The 16680-nt window shown below is 41.0% G+C and overlaps 1 protein-coding gene across 4 annotated transcripts in view; it reads right to left on the reverse strand.

The window, feature by feature from the left end:
- Nucleotides 1-2379: 2379 nt before the first annotated feature.
- The window catches only part of phldb2b (pleckstrin homology-like domain, family B, member 2b), a 43287-nt gene continuing 28986 nt past the window's right edge, over nt 2380-16680 (reverse strand). For 2 of the 4 annotated variants that reach the window (XM_084340355.1, XM_084340358.1), the window contains 15 exons: nt 16096-16257; nt 15811-15948; nt 14474-14602; nt 13005-13160; nt 12687-12797; nt 12485-12559; nt 11627-11779; nt 10770-10913; nt 10466-10565; nt 8825-8963; nt 6034-6124; nt 5644-5790; nt 5047-5266; nt 4789-4874; nt 2380-4701 (listed from right to left, as the gene is read on the reverse strand). In XM_084340355.1, coding sequence (XP_084196481.1) covers nt 4561-4701; nt 4789-4874; nt 5047-5266; nt 5644-5790; nt 6034-6124; nt 8825-8963; nt 10466-10565; nt 10770-10913; nt 11627-11779; nt 12485-12559; nt 12687-12797; nt 13005-13160; nt 14474-14602; nt 15811-15948; nt 16096-16257 — 1992 coding nt within the window. In that variant the 3' untranslated portion in view covers nt 2380-4560. The remainder of the gene's footprint in view (nt 4702-4788; nt 4875-5046; nt 5267-5643; nt 5791-6033; nt 6125-8824; nt 8964-10465; nt 10566-10769; nt 10914-11626; nt 11780-12484; nt 12560-12686; nt 12798-13004; nt 13161-14473; nt 14603-15810; nt 15949-16095; nt 16258-16680) is intronic. The other 2 variants (XM_084340356.1, XM_084340357.1) reach the window with 2 other exon arrangements.

A 16680-nucleotide genomic window follows, 5' to 3' on the forward strand; every position in this document is an offset into this window, starting at 1 on the left:
CTGACTCTCTCTCTCTCTCTCTCTCTCTCTCTCTCTCTCTCCACCCCCTCTCTCTCTCTTTCCTATAGGGCTCAAATTACAGCTGAATTCTTAAAGATACACACACACACACACACACACACACACACGCACGCCACAGTGGTCTGCCCAAGAACCACTCGCCTGTGTCTATTTATAGCCGAGGCTTGTTGAACTGATCCAGGCTAAATCAGACAAGATAGCCAGTGAGCGAGGCCCACACTGCAGCCCACTGGTCTCATACTGTATGAATGAATCCCTCTCTGTCTCCCTCTTTGCATTAATGTCTTTTTTTTTTTTTTTTTTGCCATATGTAATATGTGTCACACACACACACACACACACGCACACACACACTCTCTGCACAGCTTATTCTCCCAGATGCACAAGATTATTAGGCTACTATAAGAAGCGGTGAGTAAGCATCAGAGGCTGTAAACATGCTCATTGGGTTCAGTAAAAGGAAATAAAATAAAACAAATCAGATAGCGGAAAAGAAAAAATGGACAGCATGGTGCTTAGCCCTTCCTTAGATAGTGCAGTGTCCACCCATGAACGGTCCCAGAGGGCAGATGATAGATCAAATGACCAGTGGCTAAAATATAAAATTACATCTCCTATAAATTGAATGAGCAAGGCCGGTGTATTTGCAGCACAGAGATGTAAATCAATATGAGCTGATTTGCTGGTGTGCAGACTAATGCTGTATGGCCTTATATGCATCAAACATTTAAACCAAGCCCTGTTTTTGGTCTCTTTCATTGTGGGTAATGTAGGCGCCAGGTTTTGATAAAGGAAGAATAATGCGTGGAATAAAAAAATCTCCTCTCCTCTCTCGATTCTGATCATTTGTTTTTAAACGTCCCCGACAGTGTTATAGGTGTTCAATGCTGACTGGTGGACTGCTTTTCAAACACTGGTGCCTACATTTCCCACAACGCAACTTTGCCACCGAGTGACATCACTGGAGGTAAATTTATCAGATATCAGACGCAGCCTTCTAAAAAAAAACAACAAAACAAACAGATGCAGCCTTCTCAGGAGCCACAAAAGTCTTATACAACTCCCCCCCCACACACACATATTATCCAGTAGTACATCCCAAAACCTGTAAACACACTTTAATGTGTAAAACTGGTGGAGTAACCCTTTAACCTTGAGCTCCTCACTGCTGGCAAACATTGCTCTGGCAGCTAAGCAAGCATGACTCAAAACATACAGTATATTTACTGAGCATTGATTGCTTGAAGCAATTGTTGACACTGTCTAAATTTCAAAATAAAAGCTTACCATAAATGACCATCTCATACAATTTAATGAATTCATATTTTTTTATCGATACATCCAAAAAGTGACAACCTGTTGAATTCTCTGATAAGTCTGTTAAGCTGATAAAAGGCTAGTCGAGGCCGACAGTGAGAGAGGGAGGAGAAACAGGAGTACTGTGACTGTCTGAAGCATTCGTTTGAAACCTCACTGTCATCGGACCAGCCGGTGAATACAATCGTGCCACAAGGTATATGAAGCACCTCATCTGCATATGACCTTCAGTAAGGGTGTAGCAAATTATATCTACATTAAATGTGTCGTAGAGGACTCCGAAAACGTATGTACGTGCTAACCGCACTGGGGAAAGTCGCAACAAACACTTGCTTGTCACTTTGACCGCCCCTCCGTCCTATTCTGTGCTCGGAGTGCATTCTGGGTAAAATGTGAGCTCTTCAGAGCAGTCAGAGGAGCAACCTACGCAGACACGACACGTTTTTCAATGAATAAAAGCTGTATGAGGTCTATTATTAATGAATTATGAAAGCGTGGAAGCTATGAGTGTTATTTGGGTATTATTTGTCCGCTTACTTGGATAAATGTCGTCTAATTGGGGTCTAATTTCGTTTATGTTTGCATTATAAGTGGCCCCTTTTTTGTTAATACAACTTTAATTAAAATTTCGTTGTGGTTTATATGTGGATGTGCCCCCCAGCGCCCCACCCTTTATTCTCCAATAAATATTTCATTTACTAAAAACCGCAAGGCATGATGGGATATACCAGCCAACATATGAATCCGCCCAATCCGAGGAGGAGTCACTTTTTATGGCGTGTCTTTGTCATTCGCGTCATTGAAACATCCAACCGTGTCTGTGCATGACATTGCACATGTACAGTAGCAATGTGCGGCAGCTAGAACAGGTTGCAGTGTGACATCTGAGCCGGCTGACAATACTCACTCCTGCCACACAGCGGTGCTACGTCTCCATGTTGCTGTTGCGTTGTTGCAGATGTTACAGGTCTGGCACCAACAGTTAAAATGTAACAACCAGAGCATGTGACAGTGTTTGTAGTCAAAACACAAACATTATGAAAGGTAAAATATATTTTTATTGTTCATATGGAAATACAAAATTAAGATACATGCATTGGTAATGGCATAAATACAGTAGGATCAACATAAAAAATTAATTATATTTAAAAAAAGATTTTAATTTTGATCTTACTGTACTGAACAAAGAGAGGTCAAAGCAAAGAAAACCACATATACATTATACCACATAAACACGTACTTTGGTCAATAAAACAAAACTAAAAACAAGATGATAAATGCACTGATCAGTGGACTGAATTATTCAGACGTAGTGTGGATATACAATATAAAAGCAGCTTTAGTGATAGTCAGTACTGAATTAGTGGTAATACAAGCAATACAATGAAAGCTAGTGGACCAAAGCAGCACAATAATCAGTCAGTTTTGGTGACTAAAGGCCTCTTAAGTGAGCGTGTGTACCATAGATTTTTTTCCTCTTGACACCGTAAAAGACAACTTAATCCTCTTTCTCATAAACCACCCAGGACCACATTAGTGTTCACTCACCACAGACACACAGTTTGGTATGTAGAACATAGATACACATAGCTCTTAAAAATATAGATAATATGCATGTCAAAATACTGTCACACAAAATATGATATAAAGGCACGAACGGGAGTTTTGGAGTTGATAATAGACCATAACTGTCAAAGCTATTTTAAAACTAACAGCTTAGAGACAAAATGTACAAATATCACGATTCTGTGCCTTTAGCCGTTTTTCCTCGTGCTTACTTCACTCCTTACATTGGAAAATAACAAGTCGCCTGGCACTGACCATGTCTGAACAGTTGCAAGCCTGAGGTGACACCTTTGTAAACCCAGACCAGTGAAACATTTTTAAAAAATGACTGAATAATCACTGATGATGGAGTGTATTATTACACCGCATTTAAAAGACGGGTGTGGCTTGGCTTATTAGTGTCAATCACCATGGAAGAATAGCACCTCGGAGCTACATTGGAAGCTCACAGTAAATAGATGGGTACAGAGCATGCACACAAAACAGGCACTTCTTCGGCACATATGTGTCTAAATTCACACGTGATCATTGGATGCATGCATGCACATCCATGCACACACTTAAGACCTGAGAATGCCACAGTAATGATACATGAAATTACAACCCAGATTCTTAAAAAGTTGGGACGCTGCGTTAAACATGAATAAAAACAAAATGCAATCATTTGCAAACTCTTGTTTTACAAAAAGTGTTCCCAAACCCATGTGGTAATATCCTTTATACAATCATGTGTTTCACAAGGTGGATGCCCCTTTCATAACCACTCTTGATACTATTCCCTGCTACCAATTAACCAAATCAGGTGTTTTGAATATGTTGTCTTTGTGTTGTTTTCAGTAAATATCAAAAAGGATTTGAAAATGATCACATCCTGTTTTACTTGTTACACAGCGTTTCTTGGAATCGGGTTGTAATTGAAGATGAAAAAAATAATAGAAAATTAAAATGTATTTGCCTAACTACCTTTACTCAATTAATAATATACATTATTTATTCTGTACACAGGAAATGGTCTAAAAATAATTAAAGTTCATTCATGACATGTATAAATTGCTTAGGCTTTGTATGCCACTCAAACCCAACTACTGATTCACTGTTATGTATTCTTAGTTGATGTTTATGATGACATGTTAATGATGCAGAAAGAGTTTCCCCCACATAAAAAAAATCATTTGTAAAAAGCTTCTTATGTCTAGAGGTGAGCTGCTGGATCATGCTCTTCTCTCTGCTCACATAAAATTAAAGTCAAGTAAACATTTAAAAAAAAACATTTATGTCCTTTTACACTTGAGAAAAACCATGAGGTGCACCAGAGCTAACTCCAGGGCACAGTGGTGCACCATAGCATGTTTCAGATCTTACCAACTTCATTACTTCTCTCGGATCAAAATTATTATCTTGTATTTGCTGACAATTTTACATGAACGCGCCATATAGATTGTAAAACCTGCCCTTCTTGCAAATGACGCAGATAAATGGTTACACAGTTATATGAAAGTGGCTGTCCCTAAACAACAGGAACTAAGTTCATTCTTCAGCACAGATGGCGATAACATCCCACCAGACATTAAAAAAGTCCAAAGAGAAAGAAGGAATAGAAATGTAGTCTTTAGAGCCACAAAGAGTCAAAGCACGGCGGCAGATCCTGCCCCTTCTCTACACCATGAACTGGGTGTATCCCTCAGCGCCTGTGACAATCACATCCATCCAGATCCTCATGGCCTCAGGAGAGGGAGCGACCATGTAGTAGACCCTGTCATGAGTCTTCACACTGAAGGTCAGGGAGGGGTTTGGGCTCTGAGGAGACAGACACATTTTATAAATGAGGATATTCAATCTGAAGATAATAAAATCATACTTTCAAGACGGGAGTTGTTTACATGCCTTATGTGCATTCTTCAAGTGATCATAATACACTTCTTCAATAGCTTGGAAGTAGATGACTCCTTTCAGCTTGGCTTCATGCTTATCTGCAGAAGATATAACAGAAGTTATTTATACAAATGTGTTTAAATGTACTGTTGTATGCTCTCTTTTATTTATATTAATTAATTTATACTTTAAATACATGTATAACATAGGAAATTAACATATTAAATAATCCCAAATATATACGCATGTTTGCAGTTTCTTCTACCCTACCTGCGTAGTAGGAGAGTGTGCGTCGGTTGCGGTCGAAGACAAACCAGCGCTTCTTCCAGGTTTTGATTTTGCCTCCCATTTTGACCAAGTAGCCACGGCAAGTCTTTTCAGAGATGGACAAATGGAAGCATGTGTCTGTGCTGTGGCCCGCCGACTCAATGTGAGCCCGCAAGTCAAAGTCGTCCTTTCGCACCGGCAGGTACCGTGTCAGTGGCCGGGACTGGAGAGAGCAAAAAGAGCGAATGGGTTCACTGAAGAGGGAATGTATTTATAATTTCTTCTGTGTTTATATAATCATGCAGATGTATATCATATGTTAAAATAGATTCAAGATTCTTTCTTCAGCCGCCAACAGTTGATGGAGCAGGAGGGGGAACAAAAGTTGATGGATGAAGCTTATACTGCTGAACAGTCAGCACAGTCATGATGGAAACCATGCAGGGAAGTACAAATGAAACATACACATAAGCTACAGCAACAAGATGAAGTGCTTTGGCAAAAAAGTGAAAGGTGACATAAAGTTCAATTTTTTTTTAATAAAAATTACTCCATATCAAATTTTTGTTTTCGTTGAGAGAAAGATTTTTTCTGTCCTACCTGCGCCCTCTGTTTTTCTCGCAGTTTCACCTCGCGCTCGATGAGTTTCTGACGTCTGCTCGTCTCCTCCTGTAGCCTTTTCTCCAGTTCCTCCCTTCTTCTCCGCTCGTCCTCCAGCGCCTGCTTTCGCATGTCCATCTCTCGCTCCTGAGGAATCATTGAAGTTGTTGCAAAGTTTTAAAACACACACATAGATATGTGGAAATTAATGTGTTTTATTGAATAACCAATTTTTCTTCGCTAAATGTGTGTCCCTGTTTCTTCAGGTTTGGAGATACATCACACCAATCATTGTTTTATACATTTGGTCTGTGGTAACTGTTGATAAACTGTGCAAACAGTGGAAAAAAGGACAAAATCACTGTGATTATGATTTAATTTCATAGAGACCTTGTGTTCGAGGAGACTTCTCTTCTCTATCTGGGCTTCCCTCAGCAGACGCTCCATCTCCTCTAGCTTGGCCACATTTGAAGTACTGGCACTGCAGAGCACAAACACACACAACACACATCACATGTTTTCTTTTGCGCAAAAAACCACTTGGCACACAGTTTTGGAAACAAACACCATATCAACTGTCATGTGGCTGAGCTTCAAATAAACGGAAAATGTAATAAAAGTGAGCAGCTGCCAAGTTAATCAATTAAACCTGCTACAAGGGGCAGCTAGCATGACAAACTGAATTCATCCAGATTTGTCCATATGTTTTGCAGGTGTTACATCTTCGGGAAAATCAGTCAGTGCCACCACAGTAATGGATGTACACAAGTACTTTGTACTAGAGCTATTGCTGAGGTGGTGGAGTAAATCGTCTAAAATTAATCTATGTTTGAGAAACAAGCCTCTCATGAGTGTTAAGTGTAAACAGAGAAGATATGCACACAGTCCTGCCTTTAAGTGTTCTGTTTAGCATTCCAACAAAAAGGCGACACTCTCCTGAGGATACTCCTAATTATACACTGTTTATGCCGGTGTGTGTTGACTGAATCAAAGAGGAAACACATTAGGAAAGGAAGCCAACATAAGGATCGGACCATCTCTCTTTCCTCCCTCTCTGCTGTATCACTGCCTTTCTTCAGTTTGAGCAGCAGGTCTAGTTAAACTTCAGCTCTCCCCGACTGCAGATGGTCTACACATGATATGCATTCTTTACTGACATCACATGGACGAGACTTGTGGAAATGTTTGTCATGTTTTTTATCAAAATTTTCTTGCTCAGTTTTCCTTTCTATCTTTCCCCCTGAAATGCAGGCAGGCACGGACAAAAATTCTCTCTTATCCGGAGCCAGGAGGAAATGGATACCCAGTGGTGATCTGTGATGATGTCACAACATTGTTAAGATGAATGGTACACATTAGACTCAGTCTAAACAAATCAGGAAGGAAGGGGGTGCGCGAGAAAGAGGTACGGTACCCCGGGTAATCAAAAAGAGAAAAAAAGCATTGGGAGGGAGGGTATGAGAAGATGAAGAAACAAGAGAAAACAGGAGTGGAAATGCTTTCCCGCTCTCTGGAGTGTAAAATCACACCCCGACTCTAACTCAATATTCTGCCATATTTTGTAACAGAATATTATCAGTTTACACACTATTGGTTTGTAGGTTTGGATGTGAATATTATTGTAAGGTTTTTGCAGGTAGGTAGCAAGTTCATTGTTATTTTTATTACAAAAGCCCCAGGCAGAGATGAAAATCAACATGCCATCCAACTTAACAGGTGGGTATCACAACAGATCATTATCGATTACCTGACTGATTATTTTCATAATTAAATCTATTGATCTTTTTGTATCCCAATTTCCCAGAGCCCAAGGGCACGTCATGTAATCAGTCATTTGTCCAACAAACAGTCCAAAGTCCAAAGACTACTCATTTCCTATCATAAATAACAAAGAAAAGCAGCAAATCCTCATCCAAATATTGACTTTTTTGCCTGAAAACCCTTATGAAACACTTAAGTGATCATCAAATTAGTTTGAAACTAATTTTTCTCTTGATCGACTCATCGATTAATTGAAGAATCACTGCAGCTCTAATTTAGACTAGGGCTAATCTTGCACCACACTTACATTAGATTACTCACATAAACATTACTCCAGCCTAGCTCCAACCTCATTGAAACATCCATCCTTCTCCCTCTGCCATTGTCTTACCTCAGTCGATGAGAGGAAATCGCACTCATAGTCATTGTAGACCAGCCCAGCACAAATCTATCTATTCAAGTTTTACTTAAGAAGAACTTTACTGATGTTTCTCCAACACTTGCATCTCCTGAAAACAGGACACATCGCTCACAAGATGACAAAAAAATCCAGCTCCATCATAAAACTACGTTTGTCCTGCACTGATCCAGCTTCCACCACATGCGCCTTCCAATCAAATCTGAGCTGGTACAACACAATCCAACTGGATCCATACTGAGGATCAGAGAGGCGAGAGTCTGTTTCCAGGAAAACTTGCACTGCAGAGAGGTCAATCTGCAAATGGTTTGGTACTGCAGAAACAAGACCATACCATTCAGAGAAACAAGAGGAGGGGAGACAAAAGACAGATTCAACCACTGGAAAAAGGGGAAAAAGGAAAGTGAGCACACATGGTTTCAGTCTGGACGGGGGGTGGACCCCCAAATGTACCTCTGCACTCTTACCGCTTTGCTCAGGTCATATGAACCTGAGGGGATTGACTGTGAACATATGCACTCACATGCACACAAGCACACACGTCTTCCGTAACCTGACCCTTACAACACTAATCAACAGTCCCCCTTAACTCATATAACACACACAGTTCTACACATCTTATTCTCCAAGGAGGGAGCATGAAAGGCGGGAAACCTCCACACACTTTTTCACTCACTTTCTACTCTCTTTGTTTCCCCCTCCACATCCTCTTCCTTACAGTCAATGTTTCATATTATGAACACAAAGGGACATTTTTGGGTTTTCGCGTTGTCTGTCTCCTGTCACATTTCAACTTTTCAACCTTTCTTTCATTTGCTTTTTTCTTTGTCTGTCAGTTTTCTCTCACTCCTTTTTCAAATCAATCTAAAGGAGTGATGAAAGTAGCACTGAGTAATGTTCATAAGCACACACTTCACATAGAAATATTCAAGCTAAACAAATTGTATACTTTAGTAGGAAATACAAAACACACGTGTAGATGCAAATGCTGGCGGTGCTTACCTGGAGACATTGTCAGGTGAGCAAGCAGAAACACTGGTTTCAATGGAGTCAGTGCTGTCCACACTCATTGTGTCAAAGGCCTGGTCACGGTAATCGAGGTAGACGTTGGTCTGGGAGGCTGCTCTGGAGCCGGGCTGACCTAGAAACACAAACACACACAGAAAGAGAATAGAGCTTCAGTAGCGACTAACGTTACTTCTTCTTCTTATCCACATGTGCACAGTTGTGTTGTACCTGTCTGTGTTGCTCCATCTGGGACAACAGTTTGCCCAGGGGGCTTCAGTTTTGGATCACAAACCCCCGCCACCGTGAAACGCTCTTACACGCTCAGTGAAAAATAAATCCACGCCGACTCTCGTTAAAAACGTGTCCAAATAGTAGTGCTTTCAAACAATGCTCCACAAAATGAGTACACGTAGCACGACAGAGTCCAAAGATGTCCTAAGAAGTAGAAGGAATGTTGACAAAATTGCAGTGCAGATACTTAAAAGAGAGACTTAACCGAGCCTCTGGGTACAGGAAGAAACATACAAAAAACCCTGATACCATCTGCCCCACACAGCAGACCCACCCATCTGATGAGCCAGATCAAGGGACCAAAGGGACTGAGGGACCAGATACACGTGCCAGTGTCCGGAAAAACTGCAGTGCTATCACAACACAAGGCGCACAATATTCAAAATACTGGGTTTAACTGTTTAAAAGTGCAACAGTTAGATATGAAAGATTAGTCTGCACAGAAGTGATTACATTTTATTTATTCATTCAAAAAAGACCACACACATGGAAAAAAGGCTGAGCATCCTTGAAATAATTCCTTTCTTCATCTTTCAACTAAATCTACATTCAACACCACATGTCAGCGAAGACCCAAACAGAGGGCAAAAGGATTATAGTCAGTGCTGAGTAAAGAGCAGATTTCTTGCCATTTGTGATAGGCAGCTGAACATTTTTTACCTCTAAGTGCCTTTTTTCGGAGCAATGCTTTTACCAACTAACAAACTAATTTTCAACTTGTTCATACTCAAACCAGCACCTCTGCCAAATACTCGAACACACAATACTCTACAGCATTTGATGGAGCAGCCCTCCTCCACTTACATTCCTGCACTATCTGTACTACCAGATAAACAAATGAGAAACACACACACCAAAACCTCTAACAAGGATAGATGTTAGCATCGGGGTTCCCACGCCTTCTTAAACATCAATTACAGTGACTTTCCAGGTCCAGTTCTCTTAAATTCAAGGACCCAACACTGCTTAGTTCAAGGCACAGGTCAAAGTCAATTACTTACAACACTGAGAATTTGTAGAATGAGAAAGAGCAGAAGCTTTACAGAAGCTCTCAAACAACTATTAAAAAGAGAGAAAGAGGCTTGAATGTGTGAACTGTGCTGTGCTACATTGATGGCAGGAAACTATAGGAGACTCACATGCAGACAGCAGAATGTACAATATCATTAGAACTTTCAATGAACAAAGTCTATTTATTTGAAGTCTATTTTCAAAAATGGCTTGATTTTTTACCCCCAATTTCACTAAATTTCAATGATTTCAATGACCCATACAAACCTGTAGTAAATGAGGTGTATTTTCACGTTACAGTCCAGAGATGAGTGTGAGTGTGTGTGTTTGTACCTTTATGCAAACGTCGAGGTTCAGTGTCCTTGTTGGATAAGGAGAAAATTCTTGGAAGAATGCTGCCACAACTTGTGCTCTGTACCAGCGGCTGATGGGACTGTAAACGACCAAGAAGAGACCAAATCATTTTACTCCCACATTTTAATAATTTAAAAGAAAAAGAGCAATGTATACTATTAATATAAAACTTATAATATACCAAACAATTAAATGTCTACTCTAAACCAACAATAGTATCACCTAACATTATTTGTATTGATTTGTGTCACTAATTCATTCATGACCATCTACGTGTGTGTACCTTGTTGGGATAGCTGCGTCCAAGTGTTGCACACATGAACTGAGGGGTCATGGCAGGTGTGGTTTTCTTCCTGGGTAACGTGTCACTAAGATGGGAGCCACCATCTCTCTCAGACCTCCTCCTCTCCTCCAGCAAGCGGAATTGCTGAAAAAAACACAAACGCCAAAACAGGGTCAAAGGATATAGACAGTTAATTGATTATTCATTACATAAACATTCATCAAAATGATCCAATTAAAATCATATAACACTGTCCCATTTCTTTAAGGAAAATGTAATGACTTGACGTGCCTACGCATTTTGAATGTATTAATTTTATCTATGTTTAATAATTAGCCTTTACATTTAGATCAGTCATATGTCAATATTTATTTATATATTACTTATTCTAATTAACACAGTCAATAAAAGCGATTGTGTGAAATGTGTATCTGGTTTCTCCATAATGTGTTTGTCACAAAAATAGACAAGCACATAGTTGCTGATACACGCGCACACACACATTACCTGCCTGTGTCGGTGATGGTGTTTTTTGACAGGAAGGGGAGGTGGGGGAGAGTCAGGGAGAGGAGAGGGGTCTCGATATGACACCATGTTCTCTGGCCAATGCACAGAGGGTGTTTTGGGGAGGGGGCGGGGATTTAGGTGGGAGTAAGCAGAAGAGGAGGAAGAGGAGTGACAGTCGGCAGGTGAAGAAGAATGACAGAGCTTAAAAAAGAAAGAAAGGATCATTGTCAGAAAACAGGAAATAGTGCAATAAGGAGGGAAAAGGAGAGAAAATAAAAACACTCTTCCTCACACACATACACTTTGCTAAACTACACACGCAATCCCTTAAAACCACTATACGCACACACCTCATCCTCTGGTGGTTTGGGTTTGTCGCCGTCAGGGGAGGGGTTTGTCTCGGACTCAGGAGAGGCATTGGCAAGGGTGAGGCGAGGGGTGGGTTTAGGCTCCCCTCTAAGCTGTGAGTAAAGCTCATTGATTTCACTGATTGTGACATAGCCCTGGAAAGTATCATGTGGAGAAATGGGGGAGAGAGAAAGGGGTGAGGCATAGCATGAAATGAGTCAGCCATACGAAGATGTTATGACAAACTTGAGAATTAGTTGTTAGAATGATGCAACATCTGGTGATTTTAATAAGTTTCAAAGCAAAAAAAGTCTTCACATATACACAAGTTATTCAGACGGTGCACTGTTATCATTCAATGAGTGAAGTACACAAGACAATAGACATTCTTAAAATGTTACCTCAGTATTAATATATGTGAGTGTAAGCTGTGCAGTTAAGTCTAAGTCCAAGGGACTGGTATTTACAACAAGAAACTGAAGAGGAGAGGAGGAACGAAGGACAGGAAGGAAGGATGAGATGGATTTGAAACAGACTATCTGGACAAAGAGGAAAACAGAAAGGGATGTTTTAGTAAAACAAGACAAGAGTACCTCAGCATTCTTGAGAAAAACAGAGGAAAAGAAGGAGGAGAGGGCGCACAAGTTGACTGGAGGAGGAGAAATTGTGGCAGAGGTAGAGTCATGGCGACGATCGCTTAAAGACTGACATACATCAGCCAGGGAGGCTGTATCCTAGTGAGCAGAGAAGGAAACCCCAGCGATTAAGAATGATGAAAATCCTGCCCACATCAGTCTTAAGGAGTTCAAAGAGGAGGACAGCTCTGATGTTGTTGCCTGACAGCTGTCAATCAAGCCTACCTCTCTTAGAGTGAAACCCCGTCCACCAGTGAGGTCAGCATATTTTCTTTCCAGCATGGTGAGGTTTTCTTTCTCCTACGAGACGGAAAAGAAATGAATGAAACACAATATTAAAAATTAGAATTAACCTCTTGTGTCGGCTTCGTACACAGAAGCAAGGTTGGCCACATGCACACACATGCAAACATGGATATCCACGTACCCTTTGCAGCATTGCTTCGAGGTTGCTCCTCTCCTTCAGGAAGCTCTCCTTCTCCCGCTGAGCCTGTTGGGTAATCTGTGCTGCCTGCTTCTTTAGAGTTAAGAGTCGCTCCTGAAGAAAATGCAAAACAAGCTTACTACATGTTTCTGTCTCACTTATTGATCATGAGGATAACACTACATCCACTAACATCCTTTTCGACCATTTAAAGCAGAGAATCAACTGAAGTAGTAGATAAAATAGGGTTTGTATCACCATAAACCAGTACCTCTTAGGCTGCACATACTGTATGCAAAATATACTGCTCCAGACTTTTACCTTGCGAGTGACGGTGCTCCGCTGGTAGTCTGCTGTCTCCCGGAGAAGCTGCTGCGTGTGGGTCTCCTTCTCCTCGTCCTGCCTGCTTTCTCGCTCCAGCTGCTGGAACTCCAGGTCCTCAAAACGCTTCGTCTCCGTCTCGAGCACCTCGCAGTCCTGACAAACAAACACACGAACACAAGAAACAATGCCCAGGTAAACGAGCAGGACAAAGGACTGCATGTATACAGGATAGATTTATCTACACATACTTTTTACAGTTCATACACTTTAGAAACATGCAAGATGCAGACACGGAGGTAAGAAAATACCAGTATACAAGACCAGAGGATTTGTACTCCGAGCATACACAGGGAATGAATTGCAGTTAAATGCATGCAAATGCATCAGTTTAACAAAACATTAAGATTTACATCAAAATGACATAGTAATATATTAGGTAATTTGGTTCAAACATATGGTGATTGATGCTTAATTGATCGATAAATTAAACAAACAATCAATAGACAACATTTAATAGATAACATGTACATGCAAGTGTTCATGAGCAACCTGCAAATTATTTCCAGTATGGTGACAATAACATTGTAAAAATTCAGAAATATGCAAGCAATTATGCAATTATTATTAAGACACTTGGTCATCCCAGAATACACCGACATAGACAAAGCAAACCAGACACACAGTTCCCTGATGTTTCGACACCACTTAAACGTCATGCGGACTGTTCCACCAATGCATAACCAGGATCCGAATAAACATGCAACATGTTGCATACTGTAAGCATTCCCCCAAAATACAGATGATTTAAGTGTTTCCTCCTCAAATAATAAACATAATGTCTTGTTGGACGACACCAGAGCACCCAGAGAAAACCCATGCGTGTTAGGTTAACTTGAGTCTCTGAATTGCCCGTGGGTGTGATTTTGAGCGTGAATAGTTGTCCATCTCTACATGGCAGTGCACACCCCAAATACTACAGGCTCAACCATTCTGATGAAATTAAGAAATGTGCAGAGTTAGACATAGACATGAGAGAACATGAACCAGGTAAAGATCAAAGGTGGCAAAGGGGCAGAGAGCTCAGGAAAGAAAATGTGTTCACATGCAAGTCCAAGTATGCGAGCATCGCGTGTCTCTTTCTATGTGAGTCTGTTCATGTTTATGTGAACACCCGTCCACATATATTGTATTTTTTGAGTGTCAATGTAAATGTGTGCACATATATCTGCTTTAGTCCTGGGTTTCCTCTATCAGTGTATCTCTGCACATCTTGTTATGTTGAGTAAACTTGCTTCTAGGCTTGTCTACATGTTGCATTTAGTCATCATGGATTCATTGGCTTACACACTCAAGTACATACTGTATCTTCCTGTGTGTGTGTGTGTGTGTGTGTGTCTGTTAAGTGTGAGTGTGTGAGTGTGTGTGTGTGTGTGTGTGTGTGTGTGTGTGTGTGTGTGTGTACTGACCCTGGCCAGCTGCTCCTGCAGGGGCTCCTTGGTGGCCTCAGGGCAGCTGTCCAGCTGGGAGCGCTGCTCACACACAATCTGAGCCAACCTCTCTACTCTGCCCCTTTCTGCCTGCAGCAACTCACACGCCTGGCATACACACATGTGCATACACATAGACGCACATACATGCCCACAGAAACACGCATGTACACGTTTGTTTGTGTGTACATACAATGCACACACGCACACACACACAGGACAGAGAGAGGATGGCAGCGTTAGTGGGACTGGGGTGCCACAGTTAGTCACTACGGCGACCAGCAAGATTAGCATGGAGGGAGGGGGGAGGAGACAAAGCTGGAGAAAAAAATCTATCAAAAGGGATGGAGAACTGGGGAGGAATTAAGTAGAAAAGGAGGCATGAAGGTAGTATGAATGAGTTCCTTCTCCTGCCTTTCATCCTCTGTCTGTTTGAATGGAAATGATTGAGGGAATGGGTGAGAAGGGATGGCCAAGTAGATTAATGGTCCTCAACAAATACAGACACCCAAAATCTGTGCAAGCACTCAATTACACCTGCTCTCCAACAGACTATTTCAACATTAAGGGCAACACTTAACAATCTGATCGTTCTGTCTCTCTTTCCCTCGGTTTCGTTCAGCACCATGATGCGGTTTTATCTTGTACACTGCAGATGAGAACATCCTGATACGCAACCAAAGTGTGCGCACGCAAACACACATACACAGAACAAATTCAGACTGTTTATCCACTTACACTTTCCACCCTGTCGATGATACCATATATTGGTTTAAATATATACACATACACACACACTTTTCCACAACCGCGGAGTGTGTGTAAGATAGGATCACTTGGTGACCGCTATACCCCGAGCAGTATTAACAGATATATATTTGGACCACAGACAGCATGAGAAGGATTAACACCTACCAGTGAGTCACATGACCCCTAAATGTTTGACAGTCTCAGAGCAGCATATGTATTTTCAATACTATATGCTCACATACACCGTATGAGAAATGCATGTTGCTGGTGAAACCCAGTGTTTATGTTTGAAGAGGATATTATAAGGGTACACAGTACGTTTCTCCCCTCTTCCCTATATCAATATCACTTCCCAGCCCCTCAGCAAAAAACCTCAAACAATTTGCAGAAGATGCATCATAAAGCCTCTTGGTCTGTGAATTAATGCTCTCTGCATTTCAAGTGTCATCTCATTTTTTGACCCACAAGTTTATTAAGTGTCAGTCTCTGTGTCAGCCATTATGAATCCCTGAGAGGTTTCCCTCTCACTCTCATTGTTTCTCGTTGAAGCGGAGCCTGTTAAATACCTTTTCTTTTTCCTGTTGGGACTTGGTCTCTAGGTCAGCCATCTTGTTGTGAAGTGCTTCCAGAGCATCTTTTTCCTGTTGGAGTGCAGCAACCTCTGACTCCATCTCAGCCTCCACCAGAGCTTGCTCAACCTCCACCTTAGATAAATACACACAATGATTAAGCCATTTACTTACTTTTATTGAAACCTATACATAATACTCCTTATTAATGACTGATTTTCGCCTAGAAAATTGTTACGATTTTAACATTTTTGATGCTGCTTCTGTCTGTCTTCTCTTTACCTCTCTGGCAGATTCCTCCACTTGGTTGTCCAGCTCTTTGATCTTTTGCTCCACCTCCTCCATGTTGTTCAGCACCTGGATCCTCTCCTCCTCCACACGCCTGACTTCCTCCTCCGAAGGCCTTATTTCCTGTGCACGACGACGAGCTGCATCATCTAAAGCCTGGTAACGACGTCATCAACACAGATAATCACAGATTGAACCACTGTTAAGATGTAGTTAAAGCTTATACTGGAAATTTACTTCCATCATTTGTTCCCTGCTGGACATTTTTATCGAACAAAATCTAAATCTTATCTTATAGCCTCCTAATATTTGCATATATGCAAATGTATGTTATTTTACACTGACAAATCATGAGCAGACACAAGCACACATACACCCACACACACAAACAGCAGCTGTTGATTCTAAATGGTAACACTTGCCTGCACTAATCTAATAAATGGGCTGTAAATATCTCCCATCTGTGTATGTGAAGGATGTGTATATCCTTGTCACTCTCATATTTTCCAAAAAGAACAGGGAGCATAAACACTTCGCACATTAATCCTGATTTATCTTTTAAGAAGCTGACCAAAGTCA

The sequence above is a fragment of the Pagrus pagrus genome (assembly GCF_965226575.1).
Source record: "Pagrus pagrus genome assembly, chromosome: 20".
Classification (NCBI taxonomy): Eukaryota; Metazoa; Chordata; class Actinopteri; order Spariformes; family Sparidae; genus Pagrus; species Pagrus pagrus.